The sequence below is a fragment of the Macaca fascicularis genome, chromosome 19 (genome assembly GCF_037993035.2).
Source record: "Macaca fascicularis isolate 582-1 chromosome 19, T2T-MFA8v1.1".
In the NCBI taxonomy this organism is placed as follows: domain Eukaryota; kingdom Metazoa; phylum Chordata; class Mammalia; order Primates; family Cercopithecidae; genus Macaca; species Macaca fascicularis.
The window spans coordinates 21356537-21374140 of record NC_088393.1 but is presented as its reverse complement, the minus strand read 5'-3'; the positions used below and the strand labels follow the sequence as shown (position 1 = coordinate 21374140).

The 17604-nt window shown below is 39.8% G+C and overlaps 2 protein-coding genes across 10 annotated transcripts in view; both read right to left on the bottom strand.

The window, feature by feature from the left end:
- The window catches only part of LOC102140087 (uncharacterized), a 156034-nt gene that overhangs the window by 129257 nt on the left and 9173 nt on the right, over positions 1–17604 (bottom strand). The gene's annotated exons all lie outside the window — the stretch shown is intronic.
- Positions 1–17604, bottom strand: part of LOC102137713 (uncharacterized) — a 35070-nt gene that overhangs the window by 8293 nt on the left and 9173 nt on the right. For 5 of the 9 annotated variants that reach the window (XM_065536188.2, XM_065536189.2, XM_045378939.3 and 2 more), the window contains 2 exons: positions 16983–17106; positions 16381–16479 (listed from right to left, as the gene is read on the bottom strand). In XM_065536188.2, the coding sequence (XP_065392260.1) occupies positions 16381–16479; positions 16983–17106 (223 nt within the window). The remainder of the gene's footprint in view (positions 1–16380; positions 16480–16982; positions 17107–17604) is intronic. The other 4 variants (XM_045378936.3, XM_045378938.3, XM_074026575.1 and 1 more) reach the window with 1 other exon arrangement.

The following is a 17604-nucleotide window of genomic DNA, read 5'->3' as shown; positions in this document are numbered from 1 at the left end:
TAACTTTCTAATGTTCAAATTTTGATAAAAGATTACAATGTGGCCAGGTGCAGTAGCTCACACCTGTAATCCCAGCACTTTAGGAGGCTGAGGTGGGCGGATCACCTGAAGTCAAGAGTTTGACACCAGCCTGACCAACATGGAGAAACCCTGTCTCTACTAAAAATACAAAATTAGTCTGGCATGGTGGCAGGCACCAGAAATCCCATCTACTCGAGAGTCTGAGGCAGGAGAATTGCTTGAACCTGGGAGGTAGAAGTTGTGGTGGGTGGAGATCATGCCATTGCACCCTAGCCTGGACAAGAAGAGCAAAACTCTGTATCAAAAAATAAATAAATAAAATAAAATTTTGAGGAAGAAACAATAAAAAATGAAATAAACTGAGTAATACTCAATGAGTGAAATATGAGCACAGAGAACTATAGAAAATCAGAAAACTGGAAATAAGAAAAAAATATTTAAAATACTAGAAAAACAAATTATGGAGGTAAAAAATATAAAAAAACTGAAAAATCTTCAAAAATGATGTAAAAATAAAAAAGCTCAACAAACAAACTGGGACACAAGCAAAGATATTTATATCAAACACATATGTAAGTACAATTGTAAAAGTCACAGAAAAGGGAATCTTGGGAGCTACAAGATAAAAGTGATGTGTAGGCTGGGTGCAGAGGCTCATGCCTGTAATACCAGCACTTTGGGAGGCGGAGGTATGCCGATCACCTGAGTTTGGGAGTTCAAGACCAGCCTGACCAACATGGGGGAACCCATCTGTACTAAAAACACAAACTTAGCTGGGTGTGATGATGCCTGCCTGTAATCCCAGCTACGCGGGAGGCTGAGGCTGGAGAATTGCCTGAACCAAGGAGGCAGGGGTTGCAGTGAGCTGAGATTGCACCATTGCACTTAGCCTGGGCAACAAGAGTGAAACTTCGTCTCAAAAAAAAAAAAAAGTGTTATTTGCAACAATACTCTTATGAGATAGCCAGTGGATTCTCAACAAAAATTTTGCAGGCCAGAAGGAGACTGTGTGAAATAGTCAAAGTTCTGAAAAAAATTAACTATCAAGTATTTATAATACCATCACCAAGTCTGTCCTGCAAAATAAAAAGAAAAAAAACTTCAAAACTAACCAAATTCTAAAGAAGTATATTGGCACTGTCTTACATATAAAAGGTGCTGAAAGCAGTTGCTTCCAATGAAAATAACAAGACTCAACAAAACAACATAAAATCGTATTAAAATACATTATTTTCTGGGAAAGATATGCACATACACAAAAACAAATTTCTTAGCACAAAAAATACATCTATATAGATACACAAAGCAAAATAAGAAAGAAGTAAAAGCATATCAAAATAAAAATAAAGACACAAAGAGAAAATGTGGGACAAAGATACAAGAATCAAATAGAACAATAAACATTAGTAAGTCTCTTTGTTTCAGAAAACTTTGTGTCTGTACAGGCAGAAGAGATTATGATCACGTAGTACAGAAGCCTGTGTTGGTAAAGGAGACAAGTTCCTGCTACACATTCAGTGTCTGGGGTTGAGATAAGCCAGAAGTCTTCTAGGCACCTGTGTATATTCTTGGCCGTAAACCCTAGGGGCAAAGCTGTTGTGGGCACAATTCCGGAGGGTAAAACCTTGCCCTGGGAGAGGAGTGGCCATGTCAATTTTTAGTGGGTATGGTCAAGAGTGGGTCACAATTATGTGGGCACCAAAATGGGGAGAGGCAATAAGTTCTCAGAATATTTTTACTCTCTTTTCCCTCTCTCCCTAGGAGACCAAGAATAACAGGACAATGTACAGTGTGACAGCCTGTGTGCAGAACAAAAGCTTCACTTCCCTCAGACACCTGAAGTCTCCCTCCAGCCCAGGCCTGTGATAGTTAATACTGAATGTCAACTTGATTGAAGGATGAAAGGTATTGATCCTGGATGTGTCTTTGAGGGTGTTGCCAAAGGAGATTAACATTTGAGTCAGTGGGTTGGGAAAGACAGACCCACCCTTAATCTGGGTGGGCACCATCTAATCAGCTGCCAGCACGACCAGGATATAAAAGCAGGCAGGAAAACATGAAAAGGTTACATTGGCCTAGCTTCCCAGCCTTCATCTTTCTCCTGGGCTGGATGCTTCCTTCCCTCAAACATTGCACCCCAAGTTCTTCAGTTTTGGGACTCAGACTGGCTCTTTTTGCTCCTCAGCTTGCAGACGGCCTATAGTGGGACCTTGTGATCATGTGAGTTAATACTAAATGAACTCCCCCTTGTAAATATATATCCATCCTACTAGTTTTGTCCCTCTAGAGAACCCAAACACAAGGCCCCTGTGGTAGCTCTCGTCTGACAAAAAAAGTTGTAGTTTGCTGAACACCAATCAATTATCCAACACCAACTGGCTGTCCAACAACTCAATTCTGACACCACCCAGAGTCAACACAGAATCCACAAGTTCAGGACTCAGTCCCACAACACTGTCCCAACTGCAGATGCCACTCACATGGCTCTGGATAACCATCTTTATTTCTGAACTACTGCTAGCAAGCCAAGGTCTTCCACATCTTCCTCCTCAAGTTCAATAATTTGACAGGCTACTCAGAGAACTCAGCAAAACACTAAACTTACATGTTGGGAACAGGCCCCCCAAAATCTGGCCATAAACTGGCCCCCAAACTGGCCATAAACAAAATCTCTGCAGCACTGTGACATATTCATGATGGCCATAACGCCCAAGTTGGGAGGTTGTGGGTTTACCAGAATGAGGGCAAGGAACACCTGGCCCACCCAGGGTGGAAAACTGCTTAAAGGCATTCTTAAACCAGAAACAATAGCATGAGCGATCTGTGCCTTAAGGACATGCTCCTGCTGCAGATAACTAGCCTAACCCATCCCTTTATTTCAGCCCATCCCTTCATTTCCCATAAGGGATACTTTCAGTTAATCTAATATCTATAGAAACAATTCTAATGACTGGCTTGCTTTTAATAAATATGTAGGTAAATCTCTGTTTGGGACTCTCAGCTCTGAAGGCTGAGGCCTGTGATTTCCACTTCACACCTCTATATTTCTGTGTGTCTTTAATTCCTCTAGCGCTACTGGGTTAGGGTCTCCCCAACAGAGGTAGTCTCAGTAAGTTGCGTCCATCATGGGGGCTCGAATCCAGGTTGAAGGGTCACTGGAGCAACGACTGGAGAATGTGGAACTAAGCTGGATGACACCCAAGTACTCTTAAAACAATTCCCATGGTGAGTAAGAAGGGGAGCTTGGAAGCATCAGGGTAACAATGGGACAAGTGTGGGCCCTGGTTCCTTCCTCCTTCTAACTTTTCCACACTGATAATGAGGAGGAAGGAGAGTATAACGAAGTAACAGAAGAGGTTATAGACCAGGTTTATTTGCCAGCTAAAGTGGCACAGGAGGGAGAGGTTCATCCCTACCCTTCTGCACCCCCTCATTATTATTTTGAAGAAAAAGAGTGGCCTGACCCTCCAGATCTTTCTTTTCTGGAGGACACTGGGCAAAAACTAGTTGCCGCAGTAACTGTTCGAGCAGTGCCTTGAGCCACCACTCTTAATTCTCTTCAGGCAGGAATTCAGCAAGCTAGACGAGAGGGTGATAGAGAGGCTTGGCAGTTCCTTGTTAGAATATACCCCTCAGGTCAACAGGGAAATATAGCTACATTTGAGCCTTTTCCTTTTAAAATACTCTAAGGAGTTTAAACAAGCTATTAATCAGTATGGACCAGGTTCTCCTTTTGTAATGGGACCGTTAAAGAATATTGCTGTTTCCAGTCGGATGATTCCTACTAACTGGTATACTCTTACTCGAGATTTTCTAACTCCTGCTCAGTTCTTACAATTTAAAACTTGGTGGGCAGATGAAGCTTCCATTCAGGCTGCTCGCAATGCCCAGGCCCAACCTCAAGTTAATATAACTGCAGACCAACTTTTGGGGTTTGATGGCTGGGTTGGTTTAGATGCACAAGTGGTCATGCAGGATGGCGCCACAGAACAGCTTAGAGGAGTGTGTATTAGAGCGTAGGAAAAAAATCACTTCATGTGGAGAAAAATACCCTTCCTTTAGTGCTGTTAAACAGGGACCAAAAGAAACATACATGGATTTTATAGCTTAGTTACAGGAGTCTCTTAAAAAGGTGATTGCAGATTTGGCTGCTCAGGATATAGTGTTGCAGATATGACTTTTCAACAATGCTAAACCCGATTGTCAGGCTGCTGTGCGACCTATCAGAGGGAAAGCACATTTAGTTGATTATATCAAGGCCGGTGATGGTATCAGAAGTAATCTGTATAAGGCCACTCTGCTAGCACACACAGTGGCAGGGCTGAGAGTGGATAAAGGAAATACTCCATTTCCTGGAGCTTGTTTTAACTGTGGGAAGCATGGTCATACTAAAAAAGAATGTAGAAAAAATCAGCGAGTCAGGCCGCCAGATAGGGGAAAAAAGGAAACTGCTGATCCTGAAATATGTCCAAAATCTAAAAAAGGAAAACATTGGGTTAATCACTGTCACTCTAAGTTTGATAAAGATGGGAACCAGATTTTGGGAAATGCCATGAGGGGCCCATCACAGGCCCCGTTAAAAACTGGGGCATTTCCAACTCGGGCCATTCCCTCATCCCTGTACATTGTCTGTCCCCCGCCACAGCTGGTATTGCTGCAGTAGATTTATGCTGCACAAAAGCTGTGAGCCTTCTGCCTGGGGAACCCCTGCAAAAGCTCCCAACAGCAGCAGTCTGTGGACCTTTGCCAGCGCGGACAATAGCATTACTTCTAGGAAGGTCTAGTTTAAAAGGGGTACAAATATATACAGGTTTAAAAGGGGTACAAATACATACAGGAGTCATTGATTCAGATTACAACGGGGAAATTCAAATTGTTATATCTACTTCTGTCCCCCAGAAAGCACAGCCAGGAGAGCGCATAACACTGCTCCTGATTGTGCCGTATGTGAAAATGGGAAAAAGTAAAATTAAATGAACAGGAGGATTTGGAAGCACAAATAAACAAGGCAAAGCAGCTTATTGGGTAAATCAAATTACTGATAAACATCCTACCTGTGAAATAACTATTCAGGGAAAGAAATGCAAAGGTTTGGTAGATACAGGAAGGGACATTTCAATTTATGGGGAAGAGATTTATTACAACAATGGGGAGCACAAGTTCTAATTCTGGAACAATTATATAGCCCTCAAAGTCAACATACAATGCATGAAATGGGGTATGTCCCTGGTATGGGCCTAGAAAAAAATTTTGCAAGGTTTGAAAAAACCGCTTCAAGCAGAAAGACAAAGTTCCCACCAAAGATTAGGATATCATTTTTGATGGTAGCCATTGTTAAGCCTCCAGAACCTATACCTTTAAAATGTTTACCAGATAAGCCAATTTGGATAGAACAATGGCCGCTAAGTAAAGAGAAACTGGAGGCTTTAGAGAAATTAGTTACCGAACAATTAGAAAATGGGCACATAGCTCCATTTTCCCCTTGGAATTCTCCAGTTTTCATAATTAAGAAAAAATCAGGTAAATGGAGAATGTCAACTGACTTAAGAGCCATCAATTCAGTTATATAACCTATGGGAGCATTACAGCCAGGATTGCCTTCTCTTGCTGTAATTCCAAAATTTGGCCTTTAATAGTCATAGATTTAAAAGACTGCTTCTTTACTATCCCTTTAGCTGAGCAAGACTGTGAACGGTTTGCATTTACAATTCCTGCAGTAAACAACCTGCAGCCTGCTAAGCGTTTTCATTGGAAGGTGTTGCCACAAGGTGATGTTAAACAGTCCAACAATTTGCCAGACATATGTAGGGCAAGTAATTGAACCTACTCATAAAAAATTTTCAGTGTTACAGTATTCATTATATGGATGATATACTTTGTGCTGCCCCTACTTGAGAAATATTACTCCAATGTTACAATCACTTGCAAAATTTGATTTCTTGTGCTGATTTAATTATAGCTCCTGACAAAATTCATACTACTACCCCCTACTCCTACTTGGGGACCTCAGTAAATGACACTACCATTGTGCCACAGAAACTAACCATACGTAGGGATCAATTGAAAACATTAAATGACTTTCAAAAAAATTACTAGGGGACATTAATTGGATATGACCTGCTCTAGGCATTCCTACCTATGCCATGAGTAATCTGTTTTCTATCCTTAGAGGAAAGCCTAGTCTCACTAGCCCTCGACAATTAACAAAGGTCAGGCTGAGGGAGAGTTACAACTAATTGAGAAGCAAGTTCATAAAGCTCAAAAAAATACAATAGATCTGGAGAAGACTCTAGATTTGCTAATTTTTTCAACTCAGCATTCACCTACTGGTGTTATTGTCCAAGAACAGGACTTAGTAGAGTGGCTTTTTCTTCCACATACTAATTCATGGACTGTAACTCCTTATTTAGATCAAATCACTACTATGATAGAGATTGGGAGAACGTGGACTGTTAAATTACATGGATATGATCCTGGAAAAGTTATTATCCCTCCCATGAAGGCACAAATACAGCAAGCTTTTATAAACAGTCTTACTTGGCAAACCCATTAAGCTGACTTTGTGGGTATTGTTGATAATCATTTTCCTAAAACAAAATTGTTTCAGTTTTTGAAATTAACTGGATTATCCCTAAAATAACTAAATGTAAACCAATTGAAGGTATTGAGAATGTTTTAACAGATGGGTCTAGTAATGGTAAAGCTTCTTATTCTGGCTCAAAAAGTAAAGTTTTCCAGATGCCCTATACTTCAGCTCAAAAAGCAGAGCTTGTAGCGGTAACTGAGGTATTGATTGCTTTTGATATGCCTATTAATGTGATTTCTGATTCTTCATACGTGGTTCATTCCACACAGTTAATTGAAAATGCTCAGTTACGATTTCATACTGATGAACAACTGATGACTTTATTTACCCAACTGCAAACAGCAGTTAGGAGTAGAATGCACCCTTTTTACATCACTAACATTAGAGCTCATACACCTCTTCCAGGACCTTTGACTGAAGGGAATCAAATGGCTGATTGCCTAGTTGCTAATGCAGTATCTAATGCTAGACATTTTCACAATTTAACCCATGTTAATGCCTCTGGTCTCAAACGCAGATACAGCATTACCTGGAAAGAAGCTAAAGTTATTATCCAGCAATGCCCAACTTGCCAAATGGTACATTCCTCATCTTTTACAGGAGGAGTTAATCCTCGATGATTGGAACCTAACTCTCTTTGGCAAATAGATGTCACACATGTTCCCTCATTTGGGAGACTAGCTTATGTACATGTATGTGTGGACACCTTTTGTCATTTTGTCTGGCCTACATGCCAATCAGAAGAGTCTTCTGCCTGTGTTAAACATCACCTTTTGCAGTGCATTGTGGTGATGGGCATTCCAGCCTCTATTAAAACAGATAATGCTCCAGGCTACACTAGCCAAGCTACAGCTACATTTTTCTCTATGTGGAATATTAAACACATTACTGGTATCCCATACAATTCTCAAGGACAAGCCATAGTGGAAAGAATGAATCTCTCCCTAACACAGCAGTTGCAGAAGCAGAGGGGGCAAAATAGAGAATAGGGAACCCCACAGATGCAACTGAATCTAGCATTATTAAGTTTAAATTTTTTGAGCCTGCCCAAAGGCCAGATGTTATCAGCAGCTGAACAGCATCTACAGAAACCAGCTGCAAAGACAGAAGCAGAACTGATTTGATGGAGATAGCTGGTAACGAAAAGTTGGGAAATAGGTAAAATAATAACTTGGGGTAGAGGTTATGCTTTTGTTCCTCCAGGCCAAAATCAATAGCCGATTTGGATACCATCAAGACACCTGAAACTTTTATCATGAGCCAGATGCCGAGGAAAAGATTCTGGGAGGATCCTGAGGACCCCCCGGTTCCAGCCATGTCGAGACTGATGCTGAGGAAGACCCCTACTGTCACAAGCAACACCCATTGAACACAGCCACCCACCTTGGGACAGATCAAGAAGCTGTCACAGATGGCAGAAGAAAACCTGAGTAAAGTGGGACAACCAGTCACAATGAGTAATTTAGTGGTAGCTATGATAGCGGTTATCACCATTGCTGTGAGTATTCCTTCAATAACGGCTGACACAGAGAACAATTATACTTATTGGGCACATTTATCTATCTTGGCTGGTAATAATGCCTGGATGTAATCACTCTATGACGCAGTTACACATGCTTTCTGATCTCAGTATTTACCATAATAAATCTGCTCCTATAATTGAGGAATACTGCCCTCAAAAACCTATTTGTAAACAAAATAGAACCTGACCAGAAAAAATGAACATACTTTAGAAAGATTGCATTGCAGAATGGGCAGAGGTGCTGCACAACGATTCCTATGGAATCATTATTAACTGGTCCCCTAAGGGGATGTTTAGCTTAAATTGCACCTCTCAGTCTGTGTGCCATGGCCACACTATGTTCAGCTGATCTGAACAAAACGGTCAGATGGTAGAAATGATAAGAAGTTCAGCGAGAGTTCCTATTATCTGGAACCATGGCGGTATAGTGGCATCTCAACCTCAAATTATATGGCCCACTGTAGGAGCTAAACACAAGGATTTGTGGAAACTATTAATAGTTCTTAATAAGATCAAAGTTTGGGAAAGAATAAAAAAGCATCCAGAAAGACACTCTACAGACTTATCTTTGAATATTGCAAAATTAAAAGAACAAATATTTAAAGCATCCCAGGCACACCTGGACCTTACTGCCAAGAACTACAGGGCTTAAAGGAGCTGCAGACAGATTAGCACCTAGTAACCCATTAAAATGGACAAAAACACTCAGAAGCTCTGTGAGTTCAATGATTGTGCTTTTAATCTGTGTTGATAGTCTGTAGTTATGGATCTTGACTCCTGCAAGAAGTAGCTCACTGCGACAAAGCTGCCTTTGCCTTTATCGATTTGCAAATCAAAGAAGGGGGACATGCTGGGAACAGGCCCCCCAAAATCTGGCCATAAACTGGCCCCAAAACTGGCCATAAACAAAATCTCTGCAGCACTGTGACGTGTTCATGATGGCCATAATGCCCACGCTAAGGTTGTGGGTTTACCAGAATGAGGGCAAGGCACACCTGGCCTGCCCAGGGCAGAAAACCGGTTAAAGGCATTCTTAAACCACAAACAATAGCATGAGCAATCTGTGCCTTAAGGACATGCTCCTGCTGCAGATAACTAGCCCAACTCATCCCTTTATTTCAGCCCATCCCTTCATTTCCTATAAGGGATACTTTTACTTAATCTAGTATCTATAGAAACAAAGCTAATGACTGGCTTGCTGTTAATAAATACGTGGGTAAATCTCTGTTCAGGTGAGACTGAAGGCTATGAGACCCTTGATTTCCCACTTCACACCTCTATATTTCTGTGTGTGTGTCTTTAATTCCTCTAGCGCCTCTGGGTTGGGGTCTCCCCAGTCGAGCTGGTCTCAGCAGTACAAAATAGAAAAAAAAAGTATGAATACATAGAAATTAAACAACACACCCTTCAGCATGCTCTTGTTCAAAATTTGAAATATTTTGAAGATGTCCATAATGCTCAATGTAATCTACAGATTTAATGCAATGTGAGATTGAGGGAGGAGAATCGCTTGAAACCAAAAGGCGGAGGATACAGTAAGCTGAGATTCAGCCACCGCACTCTAGCCTGGGTGAAAGAGTGAAACTCCATCTCAAACAAACAAAAAAGCCTGTAATCCCAGCACTTTGGGAGGCCGAGATGGGTGGATCACGAGGTCAGGAGATTGAGACCATCCTGGCTAACACGTTGAAACCCCGTGTCTACTAAAAGAAAAACAAACACAAAAAACTAGCCAGGCGACGTGGCGGGCGCCTGTAGTCCCAGCTACTCGGGAGGCTGAAGCAGGAGAATGGCGTAAGCCCAGGAGGCAGAGCTCGCAGTGAGCTGAGATCCGGCCACTGCACTCCAGCCTGGGCGACAGAGCCAGACTCCATCTTAAAAAAACAAAAACAAAAACAAAACAAAACAAAACAAATTACAATAGTGCAGTTTTATTGCAAAAACATTAACTTTTTTTTTTTTTTTGAGATGGAGTCTTACTCTGTCACCCAGGCTGGAGTGCAGTGGAGCAATCTCAGCTCACTGCAACCTCCGCATCCCGGGTTCAAGCAATTCTTCTGCCTCAGCCTCTGAGTAGGTGGGACTACAGGCACGCGCCACCACACCCTACTAATTTTTCGTATTTTAGTAGAGACGGGGTTTCACTTTGTTGCCCAGGCTGGTTGTGAGCTCCTGAGCTCAGGCAATCTGCCTGCCTCAGCCTCCCAAAGTGTTGGGATTACAGGTGTAAGCCAGCACACCCGGCCTGCTTAACATTTTATAATTTGATTATAAACTATAACTCGTAAAACACTCATAAAAAAGAACAAAGAGACATTATACTTTCTGATTTCAAAACACATTAAAAGCTGCAATAACAAAAACAGTGTGATATTTACACAAAAATAAAAAGATGAAAGAACAGAGAGCCCAGAAATGAAGCCTTCTGTATATGATTAGATGATCTTTCGCAAAGTTGCCATGAACGCACAATAGAGAAAAGATAATCTTCTCAAAAAATGTTAAAAACAACATCAACACTGATGAAATAAAGTTACATCATTTTTTAAAACTATATACAAAAAGTTTACAAAAAAAATACATAGACATGCGGCCAGGCGTGGTGGCTCATGCCTGTAATCCCAGCACTTTGGGAGGCCAAGGTGGGTGGATTACCCGAAGTCAGAAGTTCCAGACCAGCCTGACCAACACAGAGACCAACATGTATTTTTAGTTTCTACTAAAAATACAAAATTAGTTGGGCGTGGTTGTGCTTGCCTGTAATCCCAGCTACTTGGGAGGCTGAGGGAGGAGAATTGCTTGAACCTGGAAGACTGAAGTTGCCATGAGCCGAGATCGTGCCATTGCATTCCAGCCTGGGCAACAAGAATGAAACTCCATCTCAAAACCAAAAACAAAACCAAAAAAACTTAGACATGAAAAAATAACAAATCTCTTAAAAAAATGAGATGATATGGGTCTTGGCACCATTTTCTTAGATACGATATTAAATGCATGAATTACAGAGAAAAAAACAGAAAAATGTAACTACACTATACTTGAAAATTTCTGCACATTAAAAAAAATATTCAATTGAGGGAAAATGCCTTCTAGGAAATAGGTGAAAATATTTGCAAATCATATGTGATAGGAGTTAATATTCATAATATATGAACAACTCTTAAAACTGAACAATAATGCTAAATTGATTTAGAAATGAGCAATTGAACAAAATTCTCATCAGAAAAGATACACATATAGAAAAAGAGCACTTGAAATGACACAGAACATTTCTCTACTTTGTACAGAAACACATGAAAATCACAATGAAAAACAAAATTGCCTCACATCCATAACAATGGCCACTATAAATTTTTTAAGCACACCAAATCTGTTGATGATGCAATAAAAATGAAACCTATATTGTTAGTAGAAAACAAAGATACAGTCATTATTTTAAAATGTTATGTTTCTCAAATAATTAAAAATTGAATTATCAAATACAGCAATCCCATTTATGAATTTATAGTCAAAATATGAAACACAAGACCTGGAAGACCTATCAGAACATCCATGTTTATTGTACCCATATTCACAAAAGCCAAAGGGCTGAAGCAACTCAGATGTCTCTTGATTTATAAACACATCAAAAGTGTTGCATATATATATATACACAATAAAATATTATTCAGTTTTAAAGAAGAAATTATCACATTTTACGATAAACTTTCCAAATGTCACCTATATGTCAGAAATGAAATGATGGATACCGTATGATTCCACTTATATAAGATATCTTAAGTAGTCACACTTATAAAAAGAGAAATTGGAAGGGTGTTTGTCAAGCCTGGGGAGAGGGTAATGCGTTATTGTTACCTAATGGGTACTGGGTTTTAGTTTCACAAGATGTAAAACTTTTAGAAGTCTTTTGCGTAACTATGTGAATATACTTAACATGCCTGAAATATATAGCTTCCTTTTGAGATAGGGTCTCACTCTGTCACCCAAGCCGAAGTGAAGTGGCACAATTAAGGGTCACTTCAGCCTCAAACTTGTCCAGGCTCAAGTAATCCTCCCCTCTCAATCTCCCAAGTAGCTGGGACCACCGGCGCACACCACCATGCCTGACTACTTTTTAAAAATTTTTGTAAAGAGAGAATCTTCATATGTTGCCCAGGCTGGTTCATATGGTGCCCAGGCTGGTCTGAAACTTTTGGGCTCAAGTGATCTTCCTGTTTTGGACTCCCAAATTTCTGAAATTATACATGTGAGCCACCCACATGTTGGACCCTGAAATGTACACTTAAATAGATTTAAGACGCTAAATCTTATGTGTTTTTACAACAATTAATTTTCTAACCAAAAAACTGAAAAAAACAAAGAATTATAAATCTTTTCAAAAATTACCTTCGAATCACAGAAGTGTTTCTCTTACACAAAGGAAATATATATTCATGATTAAACAAATCATGAAAACAAGAAATGGTGAAAATATTTACATGACTACTCACTTAGACAAGATAAAACCACCACTGAAAATCAGCTAAGAAAGAATATATACAAGAGGCAGAGCGCAGTGGCTCATGCCTGTAATCCCAGCACTTTGGGAGGCTGAGGCGGGCAGATCACGAGGTCAGGAGATCGAGACCATCCTGGCTAACATGGTGAAACCCCCTCTCTACTAAAAATACAAAAAATTAGCCAGATGTGGTTGCAGATGCCTGTAGTCCCAGTTACTTGGGAGGCTAAGGCAGGAGAATGATGTGAACCTGAGAGGCAGAGATTGCAGTGAGCTGAGATTGCGCCACTGCACTCCAGCCTGGGCAACAGAGCGAGACTCCACCTAAAAAAAAAAGAAAGAAAAAGAAAAAGAAAGAAAGAATATATACAAGATAAGCCATAACCAATATTGGGGTCATATTTATAGATAAACACACATATATGATTGTGACAGACATATGGCTGACTTATCTTTTAAGTAAACCTCACATCAACATAAAGTATACAGACAGAATTGCAAATTGACTAAAATTGTAATACATAAAACAACCAAAAACCATGATAAGCTGATATTAAGAAACCTACACTAAAACACCACTAATATGAGGCCGGGCGCGGTGGCTCAAGCCTGTAATCCCAGAACTTTGGGAGGCCGAGACGGGTGGATCACGAGGTCAGGAGATCGAGACCATTCTGGCTAACACAGTGAAACCCCATCTCTACTAAAAAATACAAAAAACTAGCCGGGTGAGGTGGCGGGCGCCTGTAGTCCCAGCTACTTGGGAGGCTGAGGCAGGAGAATGGCGTGAACCCGGGAGGCGGAACTTGCAGTGAGCCGAGATCCAGCCACTGCATTCCATCCTGGGCCACAGAGCGAGACTCCGTCTCAAAAAAACAAAAAAAACACCACTAATATGAAACTGCACAACAATAAGAGACATGTTTACTCATACAATTTGGTATGCAACATTAACGTACCATTAAGAAAGAATCTGACTACAGTGTTTGACTGTAAGTGTATACTCATCAAAGGCAGGTATTTTGAATAACTGGCAGTAAAATTTCAGAGAATATGCAGTATAATTATAAATAAAATATTCTGATGCGAAACTTCTAACAAGCATTTACAAGAAACGAGTGGCCGGGCACGGTGGCTCACATCTGTAATCCCAGCACTTTGGGAGGCCAAGGCGGGCGGATCACCTGAGGTCAGGAGTTCGAGACCAGCTTAGCCAACATGGTGAAACCTAGTCTCCACTAAAAATACAAAAAAATTAGCTGGGAGTGCTGGCAGGCACCTGTAATCCCAGCTACTCAGGAGGCTGAGGCAGGAGAATCACTTGAACTAGGGAGGCAGAGGTTTTGATGAGCTGAGATCATACCATTGCATTCCAGCCCGGTGACAGAGCGAGACTCCTGTCTCAAAAAAAAAAAAAAAAAAAAAAATTGGGAATTACAACTACCCAAGCCTCTTGCAACAAGACAACTAAATGTGGACCCTAGTGCAGACCCAGCAGCCTTGCAACCAAGTTACAACCCCACTCCACTACAAACCCAGGGAGTATCCCAGAACCCTGGGGACCCAAGAAAAGATCTCTACCTCCTGAAATTAGTTTATGAAAACTTAAGGAGTTGTTTGCTGTTTCAAATTCACAGATACCAATAGTAAACTCTATTGTGCCCGTTGTCAACGCTTCTATTTTAACATAGCACTGGAAGTATGTGGCAGAATAATGAAAAAAAAAATTTTTTTAAGCCATTGAAACTGAAGACAAGTAAAAGTTGCTGTTTGAGGAATATATAATCTTACACATAAAAAACCATAGTACACTGAAATTTGTTTAAACTAATAAATACACTCAGTAAATTAACAAAATATAAAATTAACATAAACGTATGTTATTGTTCTATACACTTAAAACAAGCTACTGGATACAATAGAAATTTAAAAAGTTTTATTAGGCCAGGCATGGTGGCTCACACCTGTAATCCCAGGACTTTGGGAGGCCAAGGTGGGTGGATCATGAGGTCAGGAGATCGAGACCATCCTGGCTAACATGGCGAAACCTTGTCTCTACTAAAAATACAAAAAAATTAGCCAGGCATGGTGGCTGGTGCCTGTAGTCCCAGCTACTCGAGCAGCTGAGGCAGGAGAATGGCAAGAACCCAGGAGGCGGAGCTTGCAGTGAGCAGAGATCACATCACTGCACTCCAGCCTGGGCAACAGAGTGAGACTCCATCTCAAAAAAAAAAAATTTATTCTTTTTAATTTTTTTTTTTTTTTTTGAGACACAGTCTTGCTCTGTGGCCCAGGCTGGAGTGTAATACAGTGATCTTGGCTCACTGCAACCTCTGCCTCCCTGGTAAAAGTGATTCCCCTGGTTCAGCCTCCTGAGTAGCTGGGATTGATTACAAGTGCTCACCGCCACACCCAAATAATTATTTACATTTTCAGTAGAGACAGGGTTTCACCGTATTGGCAAGACTGGTCTCAAACTCCTGAACTCAAGTGATCCACCTGCCTCAGCCTCCCAAATTGCTGGGATTACAGGCCCCAGCCACCGTGCCAACCAAGAAAACAATCTTTTTAAAAATATAAATAAAATAATTAATTTCTGAGAACAAATTTAACCCAAGAGACAAAAAATCTTAACAATGAAAGATATAAATCAATAAAAGAAATTAGGGAAGACACAAATAAATTTGAAAATATTTCATATTTATGGATTGAAAAAATAAATACTGTTAAAGTACTATATTCTCTAAAGTAATCTATAGATTCAGGAAACTTCCTATCAAAATTCCAGTAGCATGTTTTCTTATAGTAATGAAAACTACAATTCTAAAATTTACAAAAAACTACAATAAACTTCAAATAGCCAAATTAATTATGAGAAAAAAAAACAGAGGGACATCATACTTTATAATTTCAAACTATATTTCCAGAATATACTAACAAGAATAGGATGGAATGTTCAGAAAATTAACATAAAAACCAATAGAACAGAGACCACTACTCTCACACATTTTAGAAATGATGCAAAAAGAGAACTAATAAAATAGTTTAACATAAGTTTCTCAAAATCATGCAGATGCAGATATTTGTGTGTCTCCCAAAACAATGGAAAAGCAGTCAGATTGTGCAGTCTCTTATATGCCATGAAGAGGATTTTCGCTCTCACTGTAAACTTAAAGGAGTATCAATGAAGAGAAAGTAGAATCCTTAGAGAATTTAAAAGCATAAGACAGAAGATGGCCCTATGTGAGAACAAAAACAACAACAACAAAAATATATATACCTCAGGCTTCCGGGAAACTCTTTGCTTTGGAACACAGCTTCCCAAATCAGCAGGACAGATTTGGTGATGGTATTATATTCACTTGATAACTATTTTCTTTTCTTTTTTTTTTGAGATGAAGTCTTGCTTTTGTCCCCCAGGCTGGAGTGCAGTGGTGCGATCTCGGCTCACTGCAACCTCTGTCTCCCGGTTCAAGCAATTCTCTTGCCTTAGCCTCCTGAGGAGCTGGGATTACAGGCACCTGCCACCACGCCTGGCTAATTTTTCTATTTTTAGTAGAGACAGAGTTTACACCATGTTGGTATAAAACAGTCTGGTCTTGAACTCCTGAGCTCAGACAATCCACCGGCCTCGGCCTCCCAAAGTGCTGGGATTACAGGCGTGAGCCACTGCGCCTGGCAGGGACTGGCTTTTTTTTTTTTTAATCTTTCAACCTTTCATCTATGTCAACTGTTTCATTCACTCTCACCTACCTGGGGGTTTCACTACCATACTGTGTCTCTTCATATTCCAGGGATATTTTCCTTGCTCCAGACAGGTGATCAGATTTGGCTTAGAGACATCAATACCTGCTTTATTAAAAATAAATAACATGAATCTTGCCCGTATTCTCTAATTGCCTACCTAGTACCATGCTTAATAAAGAGGATGTAATAGAATATTCTAGAAAATTTATCCCAAAATACTATTTAATGACAGAAAGTTCTTAACATTTAGAAAATATTTTAAATTTGTAGGTGCTTAATTTCACCACCCAGTATTCATGGATAAAAAATTAGTGGTCGCATATAGATTTTAACATATGGGCAACAATATTTTATACCACTAAATTTCTGAAATTATCACTACTCTAGAGTGAAGGATATAGACCAGCTCAGACATGTAAAAAGATCAGGCCAAGATAAAACATCCTGAAGAATTTTTTTTTTACATGGACAATTCCTCAAGATTTTTTTAAAACAGGCATCAGAAACTCATTTATGAAAAGCATAAATTATCAAAAATTATTCTACGAAAACAGAGAAATGAAAAACTTTAGGGTATATAAGGAATTGTGTATTAAAGTTATTCTCACCCAAGACCAGGTTTCTGTAGTTCTCTAACATCACTTTCCTATACAAATCTTGCTGAGCAGTGTCCAGGCATTGCCACTCCTCCAGAGAGAATTCTATGGCCACATCCCTAAATGTCAACGGCCCCTGAAACAAACACACACACGCATGCACATGTGCACACAAACACACATATTTACACGTGGGCAAAATTTATCATTTGAGTTAAGGTTAAATGAGAGAGTAAAAAAGCTTGGTTCTGACTTACAGGAATGACTGAAGTTATTCAACAATTTTCAACACAGAAATATCTCTAATGTATTCTCTGAGGGATGAGAATGGTATAAGATCTACAACACCAGTGTATATATACTTTCATGAATACTAAAGTATAAAACTAAATGCATAAACACAAACATGTACTTTTTTAGTGCTATATTTGCCACACAAAGAACGAGTTGTGTATATTTTTCAGACAAAAAAGATGTTGAGTTAGAAGGCACCTCTCAAGTTTTAATGTGAACAATAAACTGAAGATCTTGTGCACAATTTTTTTTTCCAGAAGATCTGAAATAAACTCTGCTTTCTGAATTTCTAACAAGCTCACTAGTAATGCCAATGTGTTTGGCCCAGAGAGAATATTTT